Source organism: Salvelinus sp. IW2-2015, linkage group LG23, assembly GCF_002910315.2.
Source record: "Salvelinus sp. IW2-2015 linkage group LG23, ASM291031v2, whole genome shotgun sequence".
NCBI classification, from domain to species: Eukaryota; Metazoa; Chordata; class Actinopteri; order Salmoniformes; family Salmonidae; genus Salvelinus; species Salvelinus sp. IW2-2015.
Window position 1 is genome coordinate 18816838 of NC_036863.1, and position 20630 is coordinate 18837467.

At 43.4% G+C, this 20630-nt stretch overlaps 1 protein-coding gene across 2 annotated transcripts; it reads right to left on the reverse strand.

Moving 5' to 3' along the window:
- Positions 1 to 294: 294 nt before the first annotated feature.
- Positions 295 to 18962, reverse strand: LOC111951081 (PRKR-interacting protein 1 homolog). 2 transcript variants are annotated; one of them, XM_023969083.2, is made up of 6 exons: positions 18807 to 18962; positions 18528 to 18606; positions 18232 to 18332; positions 18025 to 18110; positions 17833 to 17891; positions 295 to 3288 (listed from the first exon to the last, which is right to left on the reverse strand). In XM_023969083.2, the coding sequence occupies exons 1-6, from the start codon at positions 18933 to 18935 to the stop codon at positions 3191 to 3193; spliced, it is 552 nt and encodes a 183-aa protein (XP_023824851.1). In that variant the 5' UTR covers positions 18936 to 18962; the 3' UTR covers positions 295 to 3190. The 2 variants fall into 2 exon arrangements, with proteins under 2 accessions (XP_023824851.1, XP_023824850.1); XM_023969082.2 differs by having other exon boundaries at positions 17827 to 17891; positions 18807 to 18961.
- Positions 18963 to 20630: the final 1668 nt, after the last annotated feature.

Genomic DNA, 20630 nt, shown 5'->3' on the forward strand with positions numbered 1-20630 from the left:
GGTCTGAATATTTTCCGAGTACAGTGTAGTTTTGTGCCAAACCCCAAAAAGGGGTTAAATGTGTAAAAAAAAAAAATATATATATATATATATATAATTTGCAGTACATATTCTGCTGTTCTGCACCTGTCTCTTATACACATCTAGATGTGTATAAGAGACAGCCCCAAAAAGGGGTTAAATGTGTAAAAAAAAAAATATATATATATATATATATATATATATATATATATATATATATATATATATATATATATACACACACACAGTACCAGTCAAAAGTTGACACATCTACTCATTCAAGGGTTTTTATTTTTTACATTGTAGAATAACAGTGAAGACATAACACACATGGAATCATGTAGTAACCAAAAAAGTGTTAAACAAATCACAATATATTTTTGATTCTTCAAAGTAGCCACCCTTTGCCTTTATGGCAGCTTTGCACACTCTTGGCATTCTCTCAACCAGCTCCATGAGGTAGCCACCTGGAATGCCTTTCAATTAACAGGTGTGCCTTGTTAAAAGTTAATTTGTAGAATTTCTTTCCTCCTTACTGTGTTTGAGTCAATCAGTTGTGTTGTGACATGGTAGGGGTGGTATACAGAAGATAGCCCTATTCGGTAAATGACTAAGTCCATATTATGGCAAGAACAGCTTAAATAAGCAAAGAGAAACGACAGTCCATCATTACTTTAAGACATGAAGGTCAGTCAATGTGGAACATTAAAAACTTTGAAAGTTTCTTCAAGTGCAGTCGCAAAAACCAAGCGCTGATTAAACTGGATCTCATGAGGACTGCCACAGAAAAGGAAGACCCAGAGTTACCTCTGCTGCAGAGGATAAGTTCATTAAAGTTACCAGCCTCAGAAATTGCAGCCCAAATAAATGCTTCAGAGTTTATGTCACAGACACATCTCAACATCAACTGTTCAGAGGAGACTGTGTGAATCAGGCCTTCATGGTTGAATTGCCGCAAAGAAACCACAAAATAAGGACACCAATAAGAAGAAGAGACTTGCTTGGGCCAAGAAACACAAGCAATTGACATTAGACCGGTGGAAATCTGTACTTTGGTCTGAGTCCAAATTTGAGATTTTTGGTTCGAACCGTCATGTCTTTGTGAGACGCAGAGTAGGTGAACGGATTATCTCCACATGTGTGGTTCCCACCGTGAAGCATGGAGGAGGTGGTGTGATGATGCTTTGCTGGTGTCTGATTTATTTAGAATTCAAGGCACACGTAACCAGCATGGCTACCACAGCATTCTGCAGCGATACACCCTCCCATCTGGTTTGTGCTTAATGGGACTATTGTTTTTCAACAGGACTAAGGAGCCTAGCCCAAACAATGAAAAACAGCCCCAGACCATTATACCTCTTCCACCAAACTATACAGTTGGCACTATGCATTGGGGCAGGTAGCGTTCTCCTAGCATCCGCCAAACCCAGATTCGTCCGTCGGACTGCCAGATGGTGAAGCGTGGTTCATCACTCCAGAGAACGCGTTTCCACTGCTCTAGAGTCCAATGGCGGCAAGCTTGACACCACTCCAGTCAACGCTTGGCACTGCGCATGGTACCTTAGGCTTGTGTGCGGCTGCTCGGCCATGGAAATCCATTTCATTAAGCTCCTGACAAACAGTGTTTGTGCCGACGTTGCTTCCAGAGGTAAGGAGTGTTGCAACCGAGGACAGACGATTTTTACGCGCTACACGCTTCAGCGGTCCCGTTCTGTGAGCTTATGTGGCCTACCACTTCGCGGCTGGGCCGTTGTGGCTAGATGTTTCCACTTCACAATAACAGCACTTACAGTTGACCGGGGCAGCTCTAGCAGGACAGTAATTTAACAAACTGACTTGTTAGAAAGATGGCACCCTATGACTGTGCCACGTTGAAAGTCACTAAGCTCTTCAATAAGGCCATTCTACTGACAATGTTTGTCTATAGAGATTGCATGGCTGTGTGCTTGATTTTATACACCTGTCAGCAACAGGTGTGGCTGAAATAGCCAAATCCACTCATTTGAAGGGGGTGTCCACATACTTTTGTATATATAGTGTATGCTCACAACCTTCACATAAGTTCAGTAGGGGAAAAAAGTAACTTATCCTATGCAGGTCAAACAAACACTTACTGTAGGACTTGATACAGAGATTAAACGGTTTAGGATGTGTTTTTCAAAATAGGACAAAACCTGATTCCTCATCTATGTAAAACTGTAGTGATAGGTCACTGGAGAACCCTTGACAATAGCCACCGAACCGGTCTGGCAGGTATGAAAACTGAGTAACTGTGGGTGATAGTCCTTAGCAACCAACAATACACATATTTGAGGAAGGAAAATAAAGCATTACACCAATCTTATTGTACAATGGAACCACCAATAGCCGATTTGCAAGTCAAGGTCAAAAGGTATGCCATACCAGCAAACTAGTTCAAAACTCATTCCATTAAAGACTACAAATACTAGTACTAGACTACTCGTTACAAATACTAGACCAATTATATTATCCTTCCCCAAATTAATTTCACATGGAGGGTGGAATGAGTGGAGTGACCCCTATGAATGAGTATTACGTCCTGCTCAGCATTGTGGAAATAGCTTGAAAGTGCTACCTAAAGTAATTGTATATCTAGTGAAATTGGGTTATCATTTAGTAATACATTCCAGAAGATTCTATAGGGGTAAAATACAGCAAATATAGGCCCAATTCTTCCCAGATGTTCATGAAAAATATATACACAAGCATAGTATAAAATAAAAATTTGAGAAATGACGCTACCACACAACAAGAAACTGTTTCAAAGTAGAGACATGCATGAAATTAACACCTTGATAATCATATTCATCAGGGCACACTGTAGCAAAAGGTTTTTGCAACGAAAAACAGAAATGAGGACGTCTTATTTCAAGTTCAGGTAGTCCCTCCCCGTTACAGACCATTTGGTGCCTAATGAATACAACCAAGCTTTGTCAACCTCAATTCAAAGAATCTAACTACAATCACAAGTTGGGAAGAATAGCAGTTACCTAACAGAGGCTTATCTCCCTTGGTTCGCTCTCAGATAATGTCTCGAATCCATGACATTGATCAAAGCTAGGCTGTGTTGACTTCTGAACTGGTATTAGATGTTGTCCCACCGTTCAATTTCGTCTTGGAGCATGTCTCATGACCCGGAGCCATGCACTCATCTCTTCCCCATGACGAAACTGGGCGCCTCTGCATCATCCTCAGCCTCCCTCTCCTGGTCGTCCTCTTCACTGCTGGAGGAGGACTTCTCAGAATCTAAAGAGAGGGGACACCAAAAATAGTCCAAATCAGTCTCTTCTGCCATAACTTTTTACCATTACCATTTTCCACTAAGAAACTGTACTGGACCGGGTTTAGAAACGTTAACATCTCTGATCTGTTTCCCAAAACCATCGTTAATAACATTGCGCTTGTAATCTAACGAATGCATCAGACCACTCGTAGAACAGCCAAGTGTGCCGTTAAGATTATATTTTGCATTCCCAAGTCACTTGACAACATGAGGTATAAAGCGGGCTCTAGATGGATGTAACTCCTTTTAGCATAGAGATCGTCATTGAGGGCTTCCACCATTTAAAAGTAGTCAAGATGGTGGAGATTTCTATGGGTTGGGAGTGATCAGGCAATGATCGGCACTAGGGCTAGCACGCTAATTGTATAATCGTGTAACCGACTTCAATGAAAAAAATAACCGTCATAAAAATATATTCGCTAAAATGAATGTATTATCAACTTGATTCAAGTAGTAGATATACTATCCCAATTTCAGTAGTGTAAATTGATAATTGTTTTGCTACCTGAATGCATTTATATCAAACTGTCTCCATCTCCTCCCAACGCACACACTCACCTCCAAAATGCCTCCATTATCTGTACTACAGTGAGCATAACTCTGCACGTTTTCTGGTTTGTAAAGATGGTAAAATACACCCATAAAAATCACCACCATGCTGAAATGAGCTACCAAATATCATCTTGGTGAGTGTGGACATTTATAAGCTATAGTCATCAATGACGTTATAAAAACAAAGTTGAGAGCCATGCTAGGCTAGCGAACAAGTATGTGCGGGAGAGTAGACTCCAAAAAGAAATACAACTTGCCTAGGCAGCTAGGCTGACGTAGGCTACCAATTAGCCTTGAATATTTATGTTAGTATACATTGTCAGACGGCTCCATATGCATTCATAATCAATCACCCAGTTAATTATTGTGTGTGCACATCTGACATTGCAGCTGTAGCACTTGTGCTAATTTTGGTCAGTTTTGTCAAATTTGAGTCTGAGCAGGAGCCGGAGTCATTCACCACTACCTGCTAGTGGAGAGTRGACTCCAAAATAATTGATCCCTCGACTCCTGCCCTTTGACTCCCGGTGTCGACTCCCATTTCTGGGTGTAAAGCTTAGATTTCACTGGGAAACGACTCCTTAGAATCAGCATTTTTGCAACGGAGGAGACCGAATAGTGGCCGTAGGCTACTTCAGATAACAGAAACTCTTGCATCTTGCACGAGCAAAAGCGAGAGGCACAGTCAGGCATAGGCAGGTCGGCAACCAGACACTGCACTTGACACATTTACGAAATTGCTTATCCCAGTTACTAATAAGCATGCATCCATTAAGAAAAATACGGTAAAAACTTTAAATCCACATTTGAATTGAAAAATTGTTTGTCTGAGCGGGATGAGGAAAAAGGAATAGCAAATAAGTGTCTGCACAACTGATTGGCAAATGTACTGCAATTTGAGAAATAATGTGATTAAACTGAATAAAAATAAATCTACACTATGAAATAAAGATACATGACAAATGATAGTAAAAKGCTTTGGAGCACCTTAAAATTACGTTTTGGGCAAAAAAAGGTAAACACAGCTCCATCATTCATTGAATTAGCTGGCTCGTTCATCACAAAACCCACTGATATTGCCAACTACTTTAAATGATTTTTTCCATTGGTAAGATTAGCAACTTAGGCATCACACGCCAGCAACTACAGGGTTCTATTCAATAGAGCACACCATAGTAAAATGCTCTGCAACCAAAAATGAATAGTGGGTGTTTGTTATTGGACAATTTTTGACCCCTTTTTTGTGGTATCTAATTGGTAGTTAGTCTTGTCCCTTCGCTGCAACTCCCGTACGGGCTCGGAAGAGGCGAAGGTTGAGAGCCATGCATTGGTCCAAAACACAACCCTGCCAAGCCACACTGCTCGCTTAACCCGGAAGCCAGCCTCACGGACAAGGACATCCCGGCCGGCCAAACCCTCCCCTAACCCGGACGATGCTGGGCCAATTGTGCGCTGCCTCATGGGTCTCTCGGTCGCGGCCGGCTGCGAGGTAGCCTGGGATCGAACCCAGGTCTGTAGTGACGCCTTCAGCACTGCGATGCAGCGCCTTAGACCGCTACGCCACCCAGGAGGCCCAGTCCCTCCATGTTTTAGTTAGTTTTTCTCCCGGTTGGTGCCTAATTAATACGACCCATGTTCATAGGGTCTTTCACCTTTAACATTTGCTACTGGGGCTACTGTTTAATTAATAAATACCTTATTATCACTTTAATGTTAACTCCCTACTATGTTTGTTTTTCATGTATCTCCAGAAACAGTCAACACGTTTGTCTTTTTCTCCTTGGTTTTGTGTACGATGAAAAGTGTAGATAGTCCTTCGGCGAAGCCTGTACGGCTTTGTCTCAATATCATGGTTTAAATGACATTAAGCCATCCCTTTTTAACGTTTGTTCAAATAGGTATAAACGTTACCATTAACCACTTCTAGCAGGAGAAAGAGAAAGACAGAGTAAAGAAAATCTATCCCGTCCCTGAGGTATTTCAGATTTCCCTGAGCTTGAATTCTCTCCATTTCTTTTCCTTTTCTACTTAACACCTGTCTGATCTACTTGTCAGCGGTAGGCTAACCCTGGTGGTGGATCCTGTTACACATATACTAACACCCCGCTGTCTGTGGTCTGTCAGCTCAAACCTGTCACTGGTCAGGGGTCCCTACCTGATCTCTGCCTGGCTTTAGGCTTTACTTTTACATTTACATTTAAGTCATTTAGCAGACGCTCTTATCCAGAGCGACTTACAAATTGATAAGTTCATACATATTCATCCTGGTCCCCCCGTGGGGAATGAACCCACAACCCTGGCGTTGCAAGCGCCATGCTCTACCAACTGAGCCACACGGGACCGTTTTGGCTGTACTTAAAGCTGCAATACYTCACTTTTTGGGCTACCTGACCAAATCCACATAGAAATGTGTTATAGATCTGTCACTAATTGAAAGCAAGTCTAAGAAGTGGTAGATGTGAGCTATTTTGGGGCGGCAGGTAGACTAATGGTTAGAGAGTTGGGCCAGTAACCGAAAGGTTGATGGATCGAATTCCAGAGCTGACAAGGTAAAAATCTGTCATTCTGCCCCTGAGCAAGGCAGTTAACCCGCTGTTCCCCGGTAGGCCATCATTGTAAATAAGCATTTGTCTTGCCTTGTTAAATAAAGGTTCAATTTAAAAAAAACTAAAGTGGACACTACACATCCAAGTATAACTAATAGAATTATGAAAGACAAGCATTGTAATTTTGAATTCCGTAAAGTGAGTGTGGAAGTGAAAAAAATGATTGTTGTCTATCAACAATGACAAGCCACCAGGGTCTGACAACTTGGATGGAAAATGACCGAGGATAATAGCGGACGATATGTCACATCTTCAATCTAAGCCTCCTAGAAAGTGTGTGCCCTCGGGCCTGGAGGGAAGCTAAAGCCATTCCGCTACCCAAGAATAGTAAAGCCCCGTTTACTGGCTTAAATAGCCAACCAATCAGCCTGTTACCAACCCGTAGTAAACTTTTTGGGGAAAATGTGTTTGACCAGATACAATGATATTTTACTGTAAACAAATTGACAGACATTCAACAAGCACAGCACTTACACAAATGACTGATGATTGGCTGAGAGAAATTTATAAAAATATGTGGGAGCTGTTTTGTTAGACTTCAGTGAGGCTTTTGACATTATCGATCATAGTCTGCTGATGGAAAAACTTGTGTTATGGCTTTACACCCCTTGCTATATTATGGATAAAGAGTTACCTGTCTAACAGAACACAGAGGGTGTTCTTTAATGGAAGCCTCTCCAACATAATCTCCAGGTAGAATCAGGAATTCCCCTGGGAAGCTGTCTAGGTCCCTTACTTTTTCAATCTTTACTAACGACATACCACGACATACCACTGGCTTTGAGTAAAGCCAGTGTCTATGCATGCGGATGACTATACACATCAGCTACCACAGCAACTGAAATGACAGCAACATTTAACAAAGAGCTGCAGTTAGTTTCAGAATGGTGGCAAGGAATAAGTTGGTCATAAATATTTCAAAAACTAAAAGCATGGTATTTGGGACAAATCATTCACTAAAACCTAAACCTCAACTAAATCTGTAATGAATCATGTGAAATTGAGCAAGTTGACGTGGTTAAACTGCTTGGAGTAACCCTGGCTTGTAAACTGTCATGGTCAAAACATATTGATACAACAGTAGCTACGATGGGGAGAAGTCTGTCCATAAAATCAAATCAAATTTTTATTAGTCACATACACATGGTTAGCAGATGTTAATGCGAGTGTAGCGAAATGCTTGTGCTTCTAGTTCCGACAATGCAGTAATAACCAACAGTAATCTAACCTAACAATTCCACACTACTACCTTACACACACACACAAGTGTAAAGGGATAAAGAATATGTACATAAAGATAATTAATGAGTGGTGGTACAGAACGGCATGGCAGATGCAGTAGATGGTATAGAGTACGGTATATACGTATGAGATGAGTCTGTAGGGTATGTAAACATAAAGTGGCATAGTTTAAAGTGGCTAGTGGTACATGTATTGCATAAAGATGGCAAGATGCAGTAGATGATATAGAGTACAGTATATACATTAAGATGGGTAATGTAGGGTATGTAAACATTGTATTAAGTGGCATTGCTTAAAGTGGCTAGTGGTACATTTTTACATAATTCCCATCATATCCCATTTTTAAAGTGGCTGGAGTTGAGTCAGTATGTGGCAGCGGCCGCTAATGTTAGTGGTGGCTGTTTAACAGTCTGATGGCCTTGAGATAGAAGCTGTTTTTCAGTCTCTCCGGTCCCTGCTTTGATGCACCTGTACTGACCTCGCCTTCTGGATGATAGCGGGGTGAACAGCAGTGGCTTGGGTGGTTGTTGTCCTTGATGATCTTTATGGCCTTCCTGTGACATCGGGTGGTGTAGGTGTCCTGGAGGGCAGGTAGTTTGCCCCTGGTGATGCGTTCTGCAGACCTCACTACCCTCTGAGAGCCTTACGGTTGTGGGCGGAGCAGTTGCCGTACCAGGCGGTGATACAGCCCGACAGGATGCTCTCGATTGTGCATCTGTAGAAGTTTGTGAGGGCTTTTGGTGACAAGCCGATTTCTTCAGCCTCCGAGGTTGAAGAGGCGCTGCTGCGCCTTCTTCACAACGCTGTCTGTTGTGTGGACCAATTCAGTTTGTCCGTGATGTGTACACCGAGGAACTTAAAACTTTCCACCTTCTCCACTACTGACCCGTCGATGTGGATAGGGGGGTGCTCCCTCTGCTGTTTCCTGAAGTCCCAATCATCTCCTTTGTTTTGTTGACGTTGAGTATGAGGTTATTTTCCTGACACACACTCCGAGGGCCCTCACCTCCTCCCTGTAGGCCGTCTCGTCGTTGTTGGTAATCAAGCCTACCACTGTAGTGTCATCCGCAAACTTGATGATTGAGTTGGAGGCGTGCATGGCCACGCAGTCGTGGGTGAACAGGGAGTACAGGAGAGGGCTCAGAACGCACCCTTGTGGGGCCCAGTGTTGAGGATCAGCGGGGTGGAGATGTTGTTACCTACCCTCACCACCTGGGGCGGCCCGTCAGGAAGTCCAGGACCCAGTTGCACAGGGCGGGGTCGAGACCCAGGGTCTCGAGCTTGATGACGAGTTTGGAGGGTACTATGGTGTTAAATGCTGAGCTGTAATCGATGAACAGCATTCTCACATGGGTATTCCTCTTGTCCAGATGGGTTAGGGCAGTGTGCAGTGTGGTTGCGATTGCGTCGTCTGTGGACCTATTGGGTCGGTAAGCAAATTGGAGTGGGTCTAGGGGGTCCGGTAGGGTGGAGGTGATATGGTCCTTGACTAGTCTCTCAAAGCACTTCATGATGACGGAAGTGAGTGCTATGGGGCGGTAGTCGTTTAGCTCAGTTACCTTAGCTTTCTTGGGAACAGGAACAATGGTGGCCCTCTTGAAGCATTGGGGAACAGCAGACTGGGATAAGGATTGATTGAATATGTCCGTAAACACACCAGCCAGCTGGTCTGCGCATGCTCTGAGGACGCGGCTGGGAATGCCGTCTGGGCCTGCAGCCTTGCGAGGGTTAACACGTTTAAATGTTTTTACTCACCTCGGCTGCAGTGAAGGAGAGCCCGCAGGTTTTGGTAGGGGGCCGTGTCAGTGGCACTGTATGTCCTCAAAGCGGGCAAAAAAGTTGTTTAGCCTGTCTGGGAGCAGACATCCTGGTCCTCGACGGGGCTGGTTTTCTTTTTGTAATCCGTGATTGACTGTAGACCCTGCCACATACCTCTTGTGTCTGAGCTGTTGAATTTCGACTCCGATTTTGTCTCTGTACTGAGACTTAGCCTGTTTGATTGCCTTGCGGAGAGAATAGCTACACTGTTTGTATTCGGTCATGCTTCCGGTCACCTTGCCCTGGTTAAAAGCAGTGGTTCGCGCTTTCAGTTTCACGCGAATGCTGCCGTCAATCCACGGTTTCTGGTTTGGGAATGTTTTTATCGTTGCTGTGGGTACGACATCGTCAATGCACTTCCTAATGAACTCGCTCACCGAATCAGCATATTCGTCAATATTGTTGTTGGACGCGATGCGGAACATATTCCAATCCGCGTGATCGAAGCAGTCTTGAAGCGTGGATTCAGATTGGTCGGACCAGCGTTGAACAGACCTGAGCGCGGGAGCTTGTTGTTTTGAGTTTCTGTTTGTAGGCTGGAATCAACAAAATGGAGTCGTGGTCAGCTTTCCGAAAGGGGGGCGGGGGAGGGCCTATAAGCGTCGCGGAAATTAGTATAACAATGGTCTATGTTTTTTCCAGCCCTGGTAGCACAATCGATATGCTGATAGAATTTAGGGAGTTTTTTTTTAGATTAGCCTTGTTAAAATCCCCAGCTACGATGAATGCAGCCTCAGGGTGTGTGGTTTCCAGTTTACAAGAGTGCAGATAAAGTTCGTTCAGGGCCATCGATGTGTCTGCTTGGGGGGAATGTATACGGCTGTGATTATGATTGACGAGAATTCCCTTGGTAGATAATGCGGTCGACATTTGATTTGAGGAGTTCTAGATCAGGTGAACAGAACGACTTGAGTTCTTGTGTGTTGTTATGATGATCACACCACTTCTCGTTAATCATAAGGCATACCCCCCCGCCCCTCTCTTACCGGAAAGATGTTTGTTTCTGTCGGCGCGATGCATGAGAAACCAGCTGGCTGCACCGACTCCGTTAGCGTCCCTTGAGTTAGCCATGTTTCGTGAAGCAGAGCACTTTGCAATCCCTGATGTCTCTCTGGAATGCTACCCGTGCTCGGATTTCACAACCTTATTGTCAAGAGACTGGACATTGGCGAGTAGTATGCTAGGAGGTGAGCGCGATGTGCCCGTCTCCGAAGCCTGACCACGAGACCGCCACGTTTTCCCCTTTTTCGGCGTCGCACAGGGTCGCCGGCTGGGATCAGATCCATTGTATTGGGTGGAAGGCAGAACACTGGATCCGTTCGGGAAAGTCATATTCCTGGTAGGAACGATGATGAGTTGACGTTAATCGTATATTCAGTAGTTCCTCCCGACTGTATGTAATGAAACCTAAGATTACCCGGGGTACCGATGTAAAGAATAACACGTAAAAAAACAAAATACTGCAATTTTCCAAGGAACACGAAGCGAGGCGGCCATCTCTTTTCGGAGCATTGCTCTGCATTCTTAACAGCACTATCAACAAGACAGGTCCTAAAGGCCCTAGTTGTGTTGCACCTGGACTACTGTTCAGTCGTGTGGTCAGGTGCCACAAAGAGGGACTTAGGGAAATTGCAATTTGCGCAGAACAGGGCAGCACAGCTGGCCGTTGGATATACAAGAGAGCTAACATTAATAATATGCATGTCAATCTCTCCTGGCTCAAAGTGGAGGAGAGATTGACTTCATCACTACTTGTATTTGTGAGAGGTGTTGACATGTTGAATGCACCGAGCTGTCTGAACAACTGGCACACAGCTCAGATATTCATGCATACCCCACAAGGCATGACCAGAGATCTCTTTACAGTCCCCAAGTCAAGAACAGACTATGGGAGGCGCACAGTACTACATAGGGCCATTGCAACATGGAACTCTATTCCACATCAGGTAACTGATGCAAGCAGTAGAATCGGATTTAAAAACAGATAATACACCTTATGGAACAGTGGGGACTGTGAAAATACACACATAAGACACAAACTCCACACACATGTGCACAAGGGTGCCGTCTTTCGGATGGGACGTTAAACGGGTGTCCTGACTCTCTGAGGTCATTAAAGATCCCATGGCACTTATCGTAAGAGTAGGGGTGTTAACCCCGGTGTCCTGGCTAAATTCCCAATCTGGCCCTCAACCATCACGGTCACCTAATAATCCCCAGTTTACAATTGGCACATTCATCCCCCTCCTCTCCCCTGTAACTATTCCCCAGGTCGTTGCTGCAAATGAGAACGTGTTCTCAGTCAACTACCTGGTAAAATAACGGTGAAATAAATAAAAAAATAAAAAATTGGATGTTGTATTGTAAATATGTGGTGGTGGAAATGATGAAATGTAATGTAGTATTTTAAACTGTATGTAACTGTCTTATGTTGCTGGACACCAGAAAAAAATGGGGATCTATAATAAATACAACAGAAGAAAATGTACTGCTTTAAAATTGAGATGGCCTCAATGGTGCTATCCATGCTGTCACAGATACCATAATGGCAGATAGAGATACAAAGAGGAGTTCACTTTCTATGCTTTACACACAAGATCTCAGCCAAACACAGATCAAAATGTATATCTGTCTCTTTGTGACCGTCGATAACGTCATTGTTTAATACAAATATGAAGATGGCAATGTTATAAACAAGCGAATCAAGGTAAAAAATAAAGATCTAATGAAAACCAATGACTGCATTAATGTTACAATATAGCTTTTATAGGCTACATATTTCAATCATATTGAAATAATTTATTTAGTTATTTTTCCAATATTTGTCAGCATTGTGTAATCATTCTCATGTGAAGGTAAGAATGTGAATAGAGAAAGCTGATCCGAAGGCAGTGTCGCCTTCTTTCGATCCTATCCGTATCAACATACACCGAGCGCACAAAAAATTAGGAACACTTATTTCCATGACAGACTGACCAGGTGAACGCTATGATCCCTTATTGATTACACCTGTTAAATTCACTTCAAATCAGGGTACATGAAGGGGAGGAGACAGGTTAAAGAAGGATTTTTAAGCCTTGAGACATGGATTGTGTAAGTGTAGACAATTGAGACATGGATTTGGTATGGGTGCCATTCAGAGGGTGAACAGGCAAGACAATAGATTTAAGTGCCTTTGAACGGGGCATGGTAGGTGCACGTCACACCAGTTTGAGTGTGTCAAGAACTGCAACGCTGCTGGGTTTATCACGCTCAACAGTTTTAAGGGCAAAAGGGGATGCAGTGCAACTCAATATTAGGAAGGTGTTCCTAATGTTTTGTTCACTCAGTATACAACAACACACTTAAACCTTGTTCACACTGCAGGCCTTAATGCTCAAATCAGTTGTTTTTCAAATCCCTTTTGGAATACTGACTGTCCAAACAGAAAAGACATTGGATTTGTGTGTTCAGACTGTAGTCATTTGCTGACATTGCTACACTAGTTGTCATGGTAATGGCAGGTATGTATGCAGTGGCATAGGGTAATTGGTGGTGATGCGTCCTCTCACTCAGAAGTTGTGTGGTAAGCTAAGATGTCATTGCCTGCCATTGGAAGTATCCCAGTTGCTTTGAACGTTCGAAATCATAGTGTAAGAACACTTTTAAAGCCTCAAAGAATAAGATGTTTTGAATCAAGTCCTTTTTGGCTTACCACAACAGTCAACTAGCTAGCTAGCTGGTTAGCTTGCTAGCACATCAAATCAAATTTTATTGGTCACATACACATGGTTAGCAGATGTTAATGCGAGTGTAGCAAAATGCTTGTGCTTCTAGTTCCAACAGTGCAGTAATATCTAACAAGTAATCTAACAATTCCCAAACAACTACCTTATACACACAAATCTAAAGGGGTGGATGAGAATATGTACATGTAAGTATATGGATGAGTGACGGTCGGGCGGCATAGGCAAGGTGCAATAGATGGTATAAAATATGACACGAGTAATGTAAGATATGTAAACATTATTCAAGTGGCATTGTTTAAAGTGACTAGTGACWCATTCATTAAAAAGTGTCCAGTGATTGGGTCTCAATGTAGGCAGCAGCATCTGAGTTAGTGATTGCTGTTTAGCAGTTTGATGGCCTTGAGATAGAAGCTGTTTCAGTCTCTCGGTCCAAGCTTTGATGCACCTGTACTGACCTCGCTTTCTGGATGGTAGCAGTGTGAACAGGCAGTGGCTCGAGCAGTTGTTGTCCTTGGTGATCTTTTTCGCCTTCCTGTGACAATGGGTGCTGTAGGGGTCATGGAGGGCAGGTAGTTTMCCCCCAGTGATACGTTGTGCAGACCTCACTACCCTCTGGAGAGCCTTGCGGTTGAGGGCAGTGCAGTTGCCGTACCAAGCTGTGATACAGCCCGACAGGATGCTCTCGATTGTGCATCTAAAAGTTTGTCAGGGTTTTGGGTGATAAGCCACATTTCTTTAGCCTCCTGAGGTTGAAAAGGCGCTGTTAAGCCTTCTTCACCACGCTGTCTGTGTGTGTGGGTCATTTCAGTTTGTCCATGATGTGTACGCCGAGGGACTTGAAGCTTTCCAACTTCTCCACTACTGTCCCGTCAATGTGGATAGGAGGGTGCTCCCTCTGCTGGTTCCCGAAGTCCACGATTATCTCCTTTGTGTTGACGACGTTCAGTGAGAGGTTGTTTTCCTGACACCACACAGTGTCCTCACCTCCTCCCTGTAAGCTGTCTCGTCATTGTTGGTAATTGTTTTATTTCACCTTTATTTAACCAGGTAYGCTAGTTGAGAACAAGTTCTCATTTACAACTGCGACCTGGCCAAGTTAAAGCAAAGCAGTTCGACACATACAACACAGTTACACATGGAATAAACAAACATACAGTGAATAATACAGTAGGGGGAAAAAGTKTATATACAGTGTGTGCAAATGAGGTAYGATAAGGGAGGTAAGGAAATAAATAGGCCAAGGTGGCGAAGTAAATACAATATAGCAATTAAAACACTGAAATGGTAGATGTGCAGAAGATAAATGTGCAAGTAGAGATACTGGCCAAGGAGCAAGATAAATAAATAAATAAATACAGTACGGGGATGAGGTAGTTGGATGGGCTATTTACAGATGGGCTATGTACAGGTGCAGTGATCTGTGAGCTGCTCTGACAGCTGGTGCTTAAATCTAGTGAGGGAGATATGAGTCTCCAGRGATTTTTGCAGTTCATTCCAGTCATTGGCAGCAGAGAACTGGAAGGAAAGGCGGCCAAAGGAGGAATTGGCTTTGGGGGTGACAAGTGAGATATACCTGCTGGAGCGTGTGCTACGGGTGGGTGCTGCTATGGTGACCAGTGAGCTGAGATAAGGCGGGACTTGTAGATGACTTGTAGATGACTTGGAGCCAGCGGGTTAGGCGACGAGTATGAAACGAGGGCCTGCCAACGAGAGAGCATACAGGTCGCAGTGGTGGGTAGTATATGGGGCTTTGGTGACAAAACGGATGGCACTGTGATAGACCGCATCCAATTTGTTGAGTAGAGTGTTGGAGGCTATTTTGTAAATGACATCGCCGAAGTCAAAGATCGGTAGGATGGTCAGTTTTACAAGGGTATGTTTGGCAGCATGAGTGAAGGATGCTTTGTTGCGAAATAGGAAGCCGATTCTAGATTTAACTTTGGATTGGAGATGCTTAATGAGTCTGGAAGGAGAGTTTACAGTCTAACCAGACACCTAGGTATTTGTAGTTGTCCACATATTCTAAGTCAGAACCGTCCAGAGTAGTGATGCTGGACGGGCGGGCAGCGATCGGTTGAAGAGCATGCATTTTGTTTTACTTGCATTTAAGAGCAGTTGGAGGCCACGGATCAAGCCTACTACTGTTGTGTCGTCTGCAAACTTGATGATTGAGTTGGAGGTGTGCATGGCCACGTAGTCGTGGGTGAACAGGGAGTACAGGAGAGCACACACCCTTGTGGGGCCCCAGTGTTGAGGGTCAGCAAAGTGGAGATGTTGTTTCCTACCTTCACCACCTGGGGGCAGCCGGTCAGAAAGTCCAGGACCTAATTGCACAGGGAGGGGTTGAGACACAGGGCCTCCAGCTTGATGATGAGCTTGGAGGGTACTATGGTGTTGAATGCTGAGCTGTAGTCAATGAACAGCATTCTTACATAGGTATTCCACTTGTCCATATGAGATAGGGCAGGTTGCAGAATGATGGTGATTGCATCGTCTGTGGACCTGCTGGGTTGGTATGCAAACTGAAGTGGGTCTAGGGTGGCTGGTAAGGTGGAGGTGATATGATCCTTGAAGTCTCTCAAAGCACTTCATGATGACAGAAGTGAGTGGTACGGGGCGATAGTCATTTAGTTCAGTTATCTTTGCCTACTTGGGTACAGGAACAATGGTGGCCCTCTTGAAGCATGTGGGGACAGCAGACTGGGACAGGGAGCGATTGAATATGTCCGTAAACACACCAGCCAACAGGTCTGCGCATGCTCTGAGGACGCGGCTAGGAATGCCGTCTGGGCTGGCAGCCTTGCGAGGGTTAACACGTTTAAATATTTTACTTATGTCCTTGTTAGTGGGCCGCAACGGTGGCACTGTATTATCCTCAAAGCGGGCAAAGACGGTGGTTAGTTTGTCTGGAAGCYTGACGTCGGTGTCCGTGACGTGGCTGGTTTTCTTTTTGTAGTCTGATTTCCTGTAAACCCTGCCACATACTTCTCGTGTCCGAGCCGTTGAATTGCGACTTCACTTTGTCTATGTACAGACATTTCACTTATTTGATTGCCTTGCAGAGGGAATAACTACACTGTTTATATTCAGCCATATTCCCAGACCTCTTTCTATGGTTAAATGCGGTGGTTCGCACTTTCAGTTTTGCGCGAATGCCGCCATCCATCCACGGTTTCTGGTTAGGGTAGGTTTTAATAGTCCCAGTGGGTACAACATCTCCAATGCACTTCTTTATAAACGTACTCACAGAGTCAGCGTATAGATCGATGTTATCTGAGGCTGACCGGAACATATCGCGGTCCACGTGATCAAAACAATTTTGAAGTGTGGATTCTGATTGGTCAGACCAGCGTTGAATGGTTCTAGTCACTGGTACCTATTCGAGTTTCTGCCTATAAGACGGTAGGAGCAAGATGGAGTCGTGGCCGGATTTGCCGAAGGGAGGGCGGGGGAGGGCTTTGTATGCATCGCGGAAGTTAGAGTAGCAATGATCGAGTGTATTACACCCAAGCGTAGTGCAATCAATATGCTGATAGAATTTAGGTAGCCTTGTCCTCAAATTTGCTTTGTTAAAATCCCCAGCTACAATGAATGCAGCCTCAGGATATATGGTTTCCAGTTTACATCGAGTCCAGTGAAGTTCCTTGAGGGCCGTCTTGGTGTCTGCTTGAGGGGGAATGTACACAGCTGTGGCGATAACTGACGAGAATTCACTCATTTGTTTGTAAAGTTTTAACAACCTAGTTGACTGTTCCCGAAGAGTTGCATGGCCAGGAATCAGATTTATTTATATGAGTTGTTTGAAATTTGGCTGGAAATATCTGATTCCAAGTGCTCTTTGGCTATTCAGACTATAGGAAAAAAGATCAGATTTAAATATGCAAAAATAGAATTTGAGTCACTTCAAACTGCCAGTGTGAACAAGGCTTTAGTGAGCGTTCTCTAGGTGRTAGCCTAGCAGTTAAGAGCATTGGGCCAGTAACCAAACGGTTGCTGGTTCTAATACACGAGCTGACAAATCTGTCAATGTGCCCTTGAGCAAGGCACTTAACCCTAATTGCTCCTGTAAGTCACTCTGGATAAGAGCTTCTGCTAAATTACTAAAATGAAAATGTGTTTTGGGAAACGCATGTTACATCTTTGCCTGTTACGAAAACAATGCATCCTTAAAACACTCARAGGCTTAAGTTGCATGCTATTGGGAAACCTAGCCCTGTTCTGTAGCACAATATGGAAGTACAATTTGGCTCTTGCACTGCACTTACGAAAAAATATTGCAGTCAGAGTGTAGTATAACTGCAGTGCAGTATGCTGCAAATACTGCATCCAAAATAAGTTTTTTTACTACCGCAATTTTGCAGTGTAATTCTGCAATTACTGTGTCCAAAATACCACAGTCAACTGCAGTTAATGAACTTTTACTGTAGTTTCAAAACTGTTATCTTTTTTGTAAGGGTGGCCATAGCAACACGAGTAGTGGACTTGCACTTCCAAGCGTCTGAAGGGAACATGTTTCAATAAAATCCATCACTTAAATGTCATTTTTTCCATTTACCTTCACCTTTGTTGGCATCCAGCTTGGCTTTTTTTGCCATAAGCTTCTTCTGCTTCAGCTTTTCCCTGAAATACACATACATGTGTGTAACATAAACCATCAGCAAGTATACAGTTTACAGCAGAGACTCAAAGAATAAAGGCCATGTATGCTCTATAATCTTTCTTTTTTTAGCGGATCCATGATTACTGCACCAACCTTTTCTTCCTGTGTTTGGCTGTTCTTTCATCAGCTGCCTGTTGGTTATCTGACACCTTGTCAACATAGTCCAAATCCATCTTTTGCTGCAAGAACATTTTATTATTAAAATCTTATTGGTTACCCCCACCGCTTGAATGAAATTGGGTCCCATGAGAAACGATGTAGTCGGGTGTCCTTGGGGAGCCCGTAATAAAAAATGCCCACCTTCTCAGTCATCTTGTCCAGGAAGTCCTGTCTCTGATACTCTCGTCTGCGAAGGTGTCTGTACACATGGAATTCTCCACTGCCAGCTCCTGCACTGGAGCCTGGAGAAGATTAATTAAATATCTCATCAGTGGGTTTAAAACATATTGCTTAGGCTTTAGTGTTTTTGAAAAATGCGTCCATACGCCTCTCTTGCAAGGGCTCGCTCTACTCTTGGACTGCAAAAAAAGGGAATCGCACATGTCCTTGTCGCTACCTGAGATTTCACAAATTCATCCGCCAAATTGCAGGCTTACCCATCACATCCCGCACAAACTCCGGAGGAGCCCGGGGGTTCCATTCTTTCGGTCGGTCTGGGATAGGAGCAGGTTTATCCTGCAAACATATGTGAGTATTCATAGATTTTTACGATAATTTAACTAAATAGTAGCTATAGTCACACACTGTTCTGTCTACCGTAACGTTAAGCACATATTCGCTGGTACTAACGTCGTTAGTTAGCCTGGCTAGCTGTGGAGATAAACATGTGCCATTTGAAGATATCCTCAAAGGCCCGAACCTCCCCAGCCACTTACAGGGTTTCTCATCAATCTCTCCAACTTCAGGCGTTGCTCCTCTGCTGGAGTTTTGGCTATAATCAAAGGTTGCGATTCCTTTCCTGGCGGTTTCCCTGGTCTCCCATCTTTTTCCTTGATCACCGCCATCTTTCGAATATGATGTTTGTCTTCTTCTACATTGTAAGTAAGAACAAGGTTTAGCTCCGCCTAGCGTACTGGTGGGTGCATTCCTGGAAATTATAAATGAGTATTGTGCTAAATTGGTTATTATTTTACTGTTGGTATATTAGGCAGGCACTCGTAGAAAAACACAATGAACGATGTTCTTTCAAATGAAGGTAGTTGATTTACCTTGCAGAGTGTTATTCTAAAGTAGCACCTCCTTGACAAAGTTGTAATGCAGAAGTCTTGATAGGCCAATAGGGGGCACTCCTCCCCCTAGTTCAGGGATCATCAAATACATGTTTTATTAAAAKAAAATATTGAGCGGATGGTCAAGGGGCCGGAACATAATTAAAAATAATTTGTAGACTGCAAATTGACCGCATGAAGCCCAAACAGATATAACGTTTGATTAAAACATAGTCATTTCAAACCTTGCTTATATTATGTGTACAATCACATATTTTTATTTTATTTAACCTTTATTTAACCAGGTAGGCAAGTTGAGAACAAGTTCTCATTTACAATTGCGACCTGGCCAAGATAAAGCAAAGCAGTTCGACATGTACAACAACACAGAGTTACACATGGAGTAAAACAAACATACAGTCAATATTACAGTAGAAAAATAAGTCTATATACAATGTGAGCAAATGAGGTGAGATAAAGGAGGTAAAGGCAAAAAAAGGCCATGGTGGCGAAGTAAATACAATATAGCAAGTAAAACACTGGAATGGTAGATTTGCAGAGGAAGAATGTGTAAAGTAGAAATAGAAATAATGGGGTGCAAAGGAGCAAAATAAATAAATACAGTAGGGGAAGAGGTAGTTGTTTGGGCTAAATTATAGATGGGCTATGTACAGGTGCAGTAATCTGTGAGCTGCTCTGACAGCTGGTGCTTAAAGCTAGTGAGGGAGATATGTGTTTCCAGTTTCAGAGATTTTTGTAGTTCGTTCCAGTCATTGGCAGCAGAGAACTGGAAGGAGAGGCTGAGGTGCCCCCATGACCAGCTCTGAAACCAGATTGCATAGCGGAGAAGGTGCGGTGGGATTCGAAATGGTCGGTAATCTGTTTGTTGACTTGGCTTTCGAAGACCTTAGAAAGGCAGGGTAGGATAGATATAGGTCTGTAGCAGTTAGGGTCAAGAGTGTCCCCCCCCCCTTTGAAGAAGGGGATGACTGCAGCTGCTTTCCAATCTTTGGGAATCTCAGACGACACSAAAGAGAGGTTGAACAGGCTAGTAATAGGGGTTGCAACAATTTCGGCAGATAATTTTAGAAAGAAAGGGTCCAGATTGTCTAGCCCGGCGGATTTGTAGGGGTCCAGATTTTGCAGCTCTTTCAGAACATCAGCTGACTGGATTTGGGAGAAGGAGAAATGGGGAAGGATTATGCATGGGGATACTTTGGAACAGATTTCCAAAATTAAAATCACTTGGAGCTGATTTGCTGGTGTTTTTAGAGTATTTTATGTCCAACAATTTACAAAAATGCAATTAAAAATAAATGTTGGCTCAGAAAACTTGGAGACCAAGTAAAATTACCCACGGACCAAATTAGGCACGTGGGCCGCCAGTTGGGGAACCCTGCCCTAGTTTAATCGGCCAATCTTCAGTTTCTACTACCATTTGTGGACATAAATTAATGATATGTACCCATTGATTTTTTAAGAATATTTAAT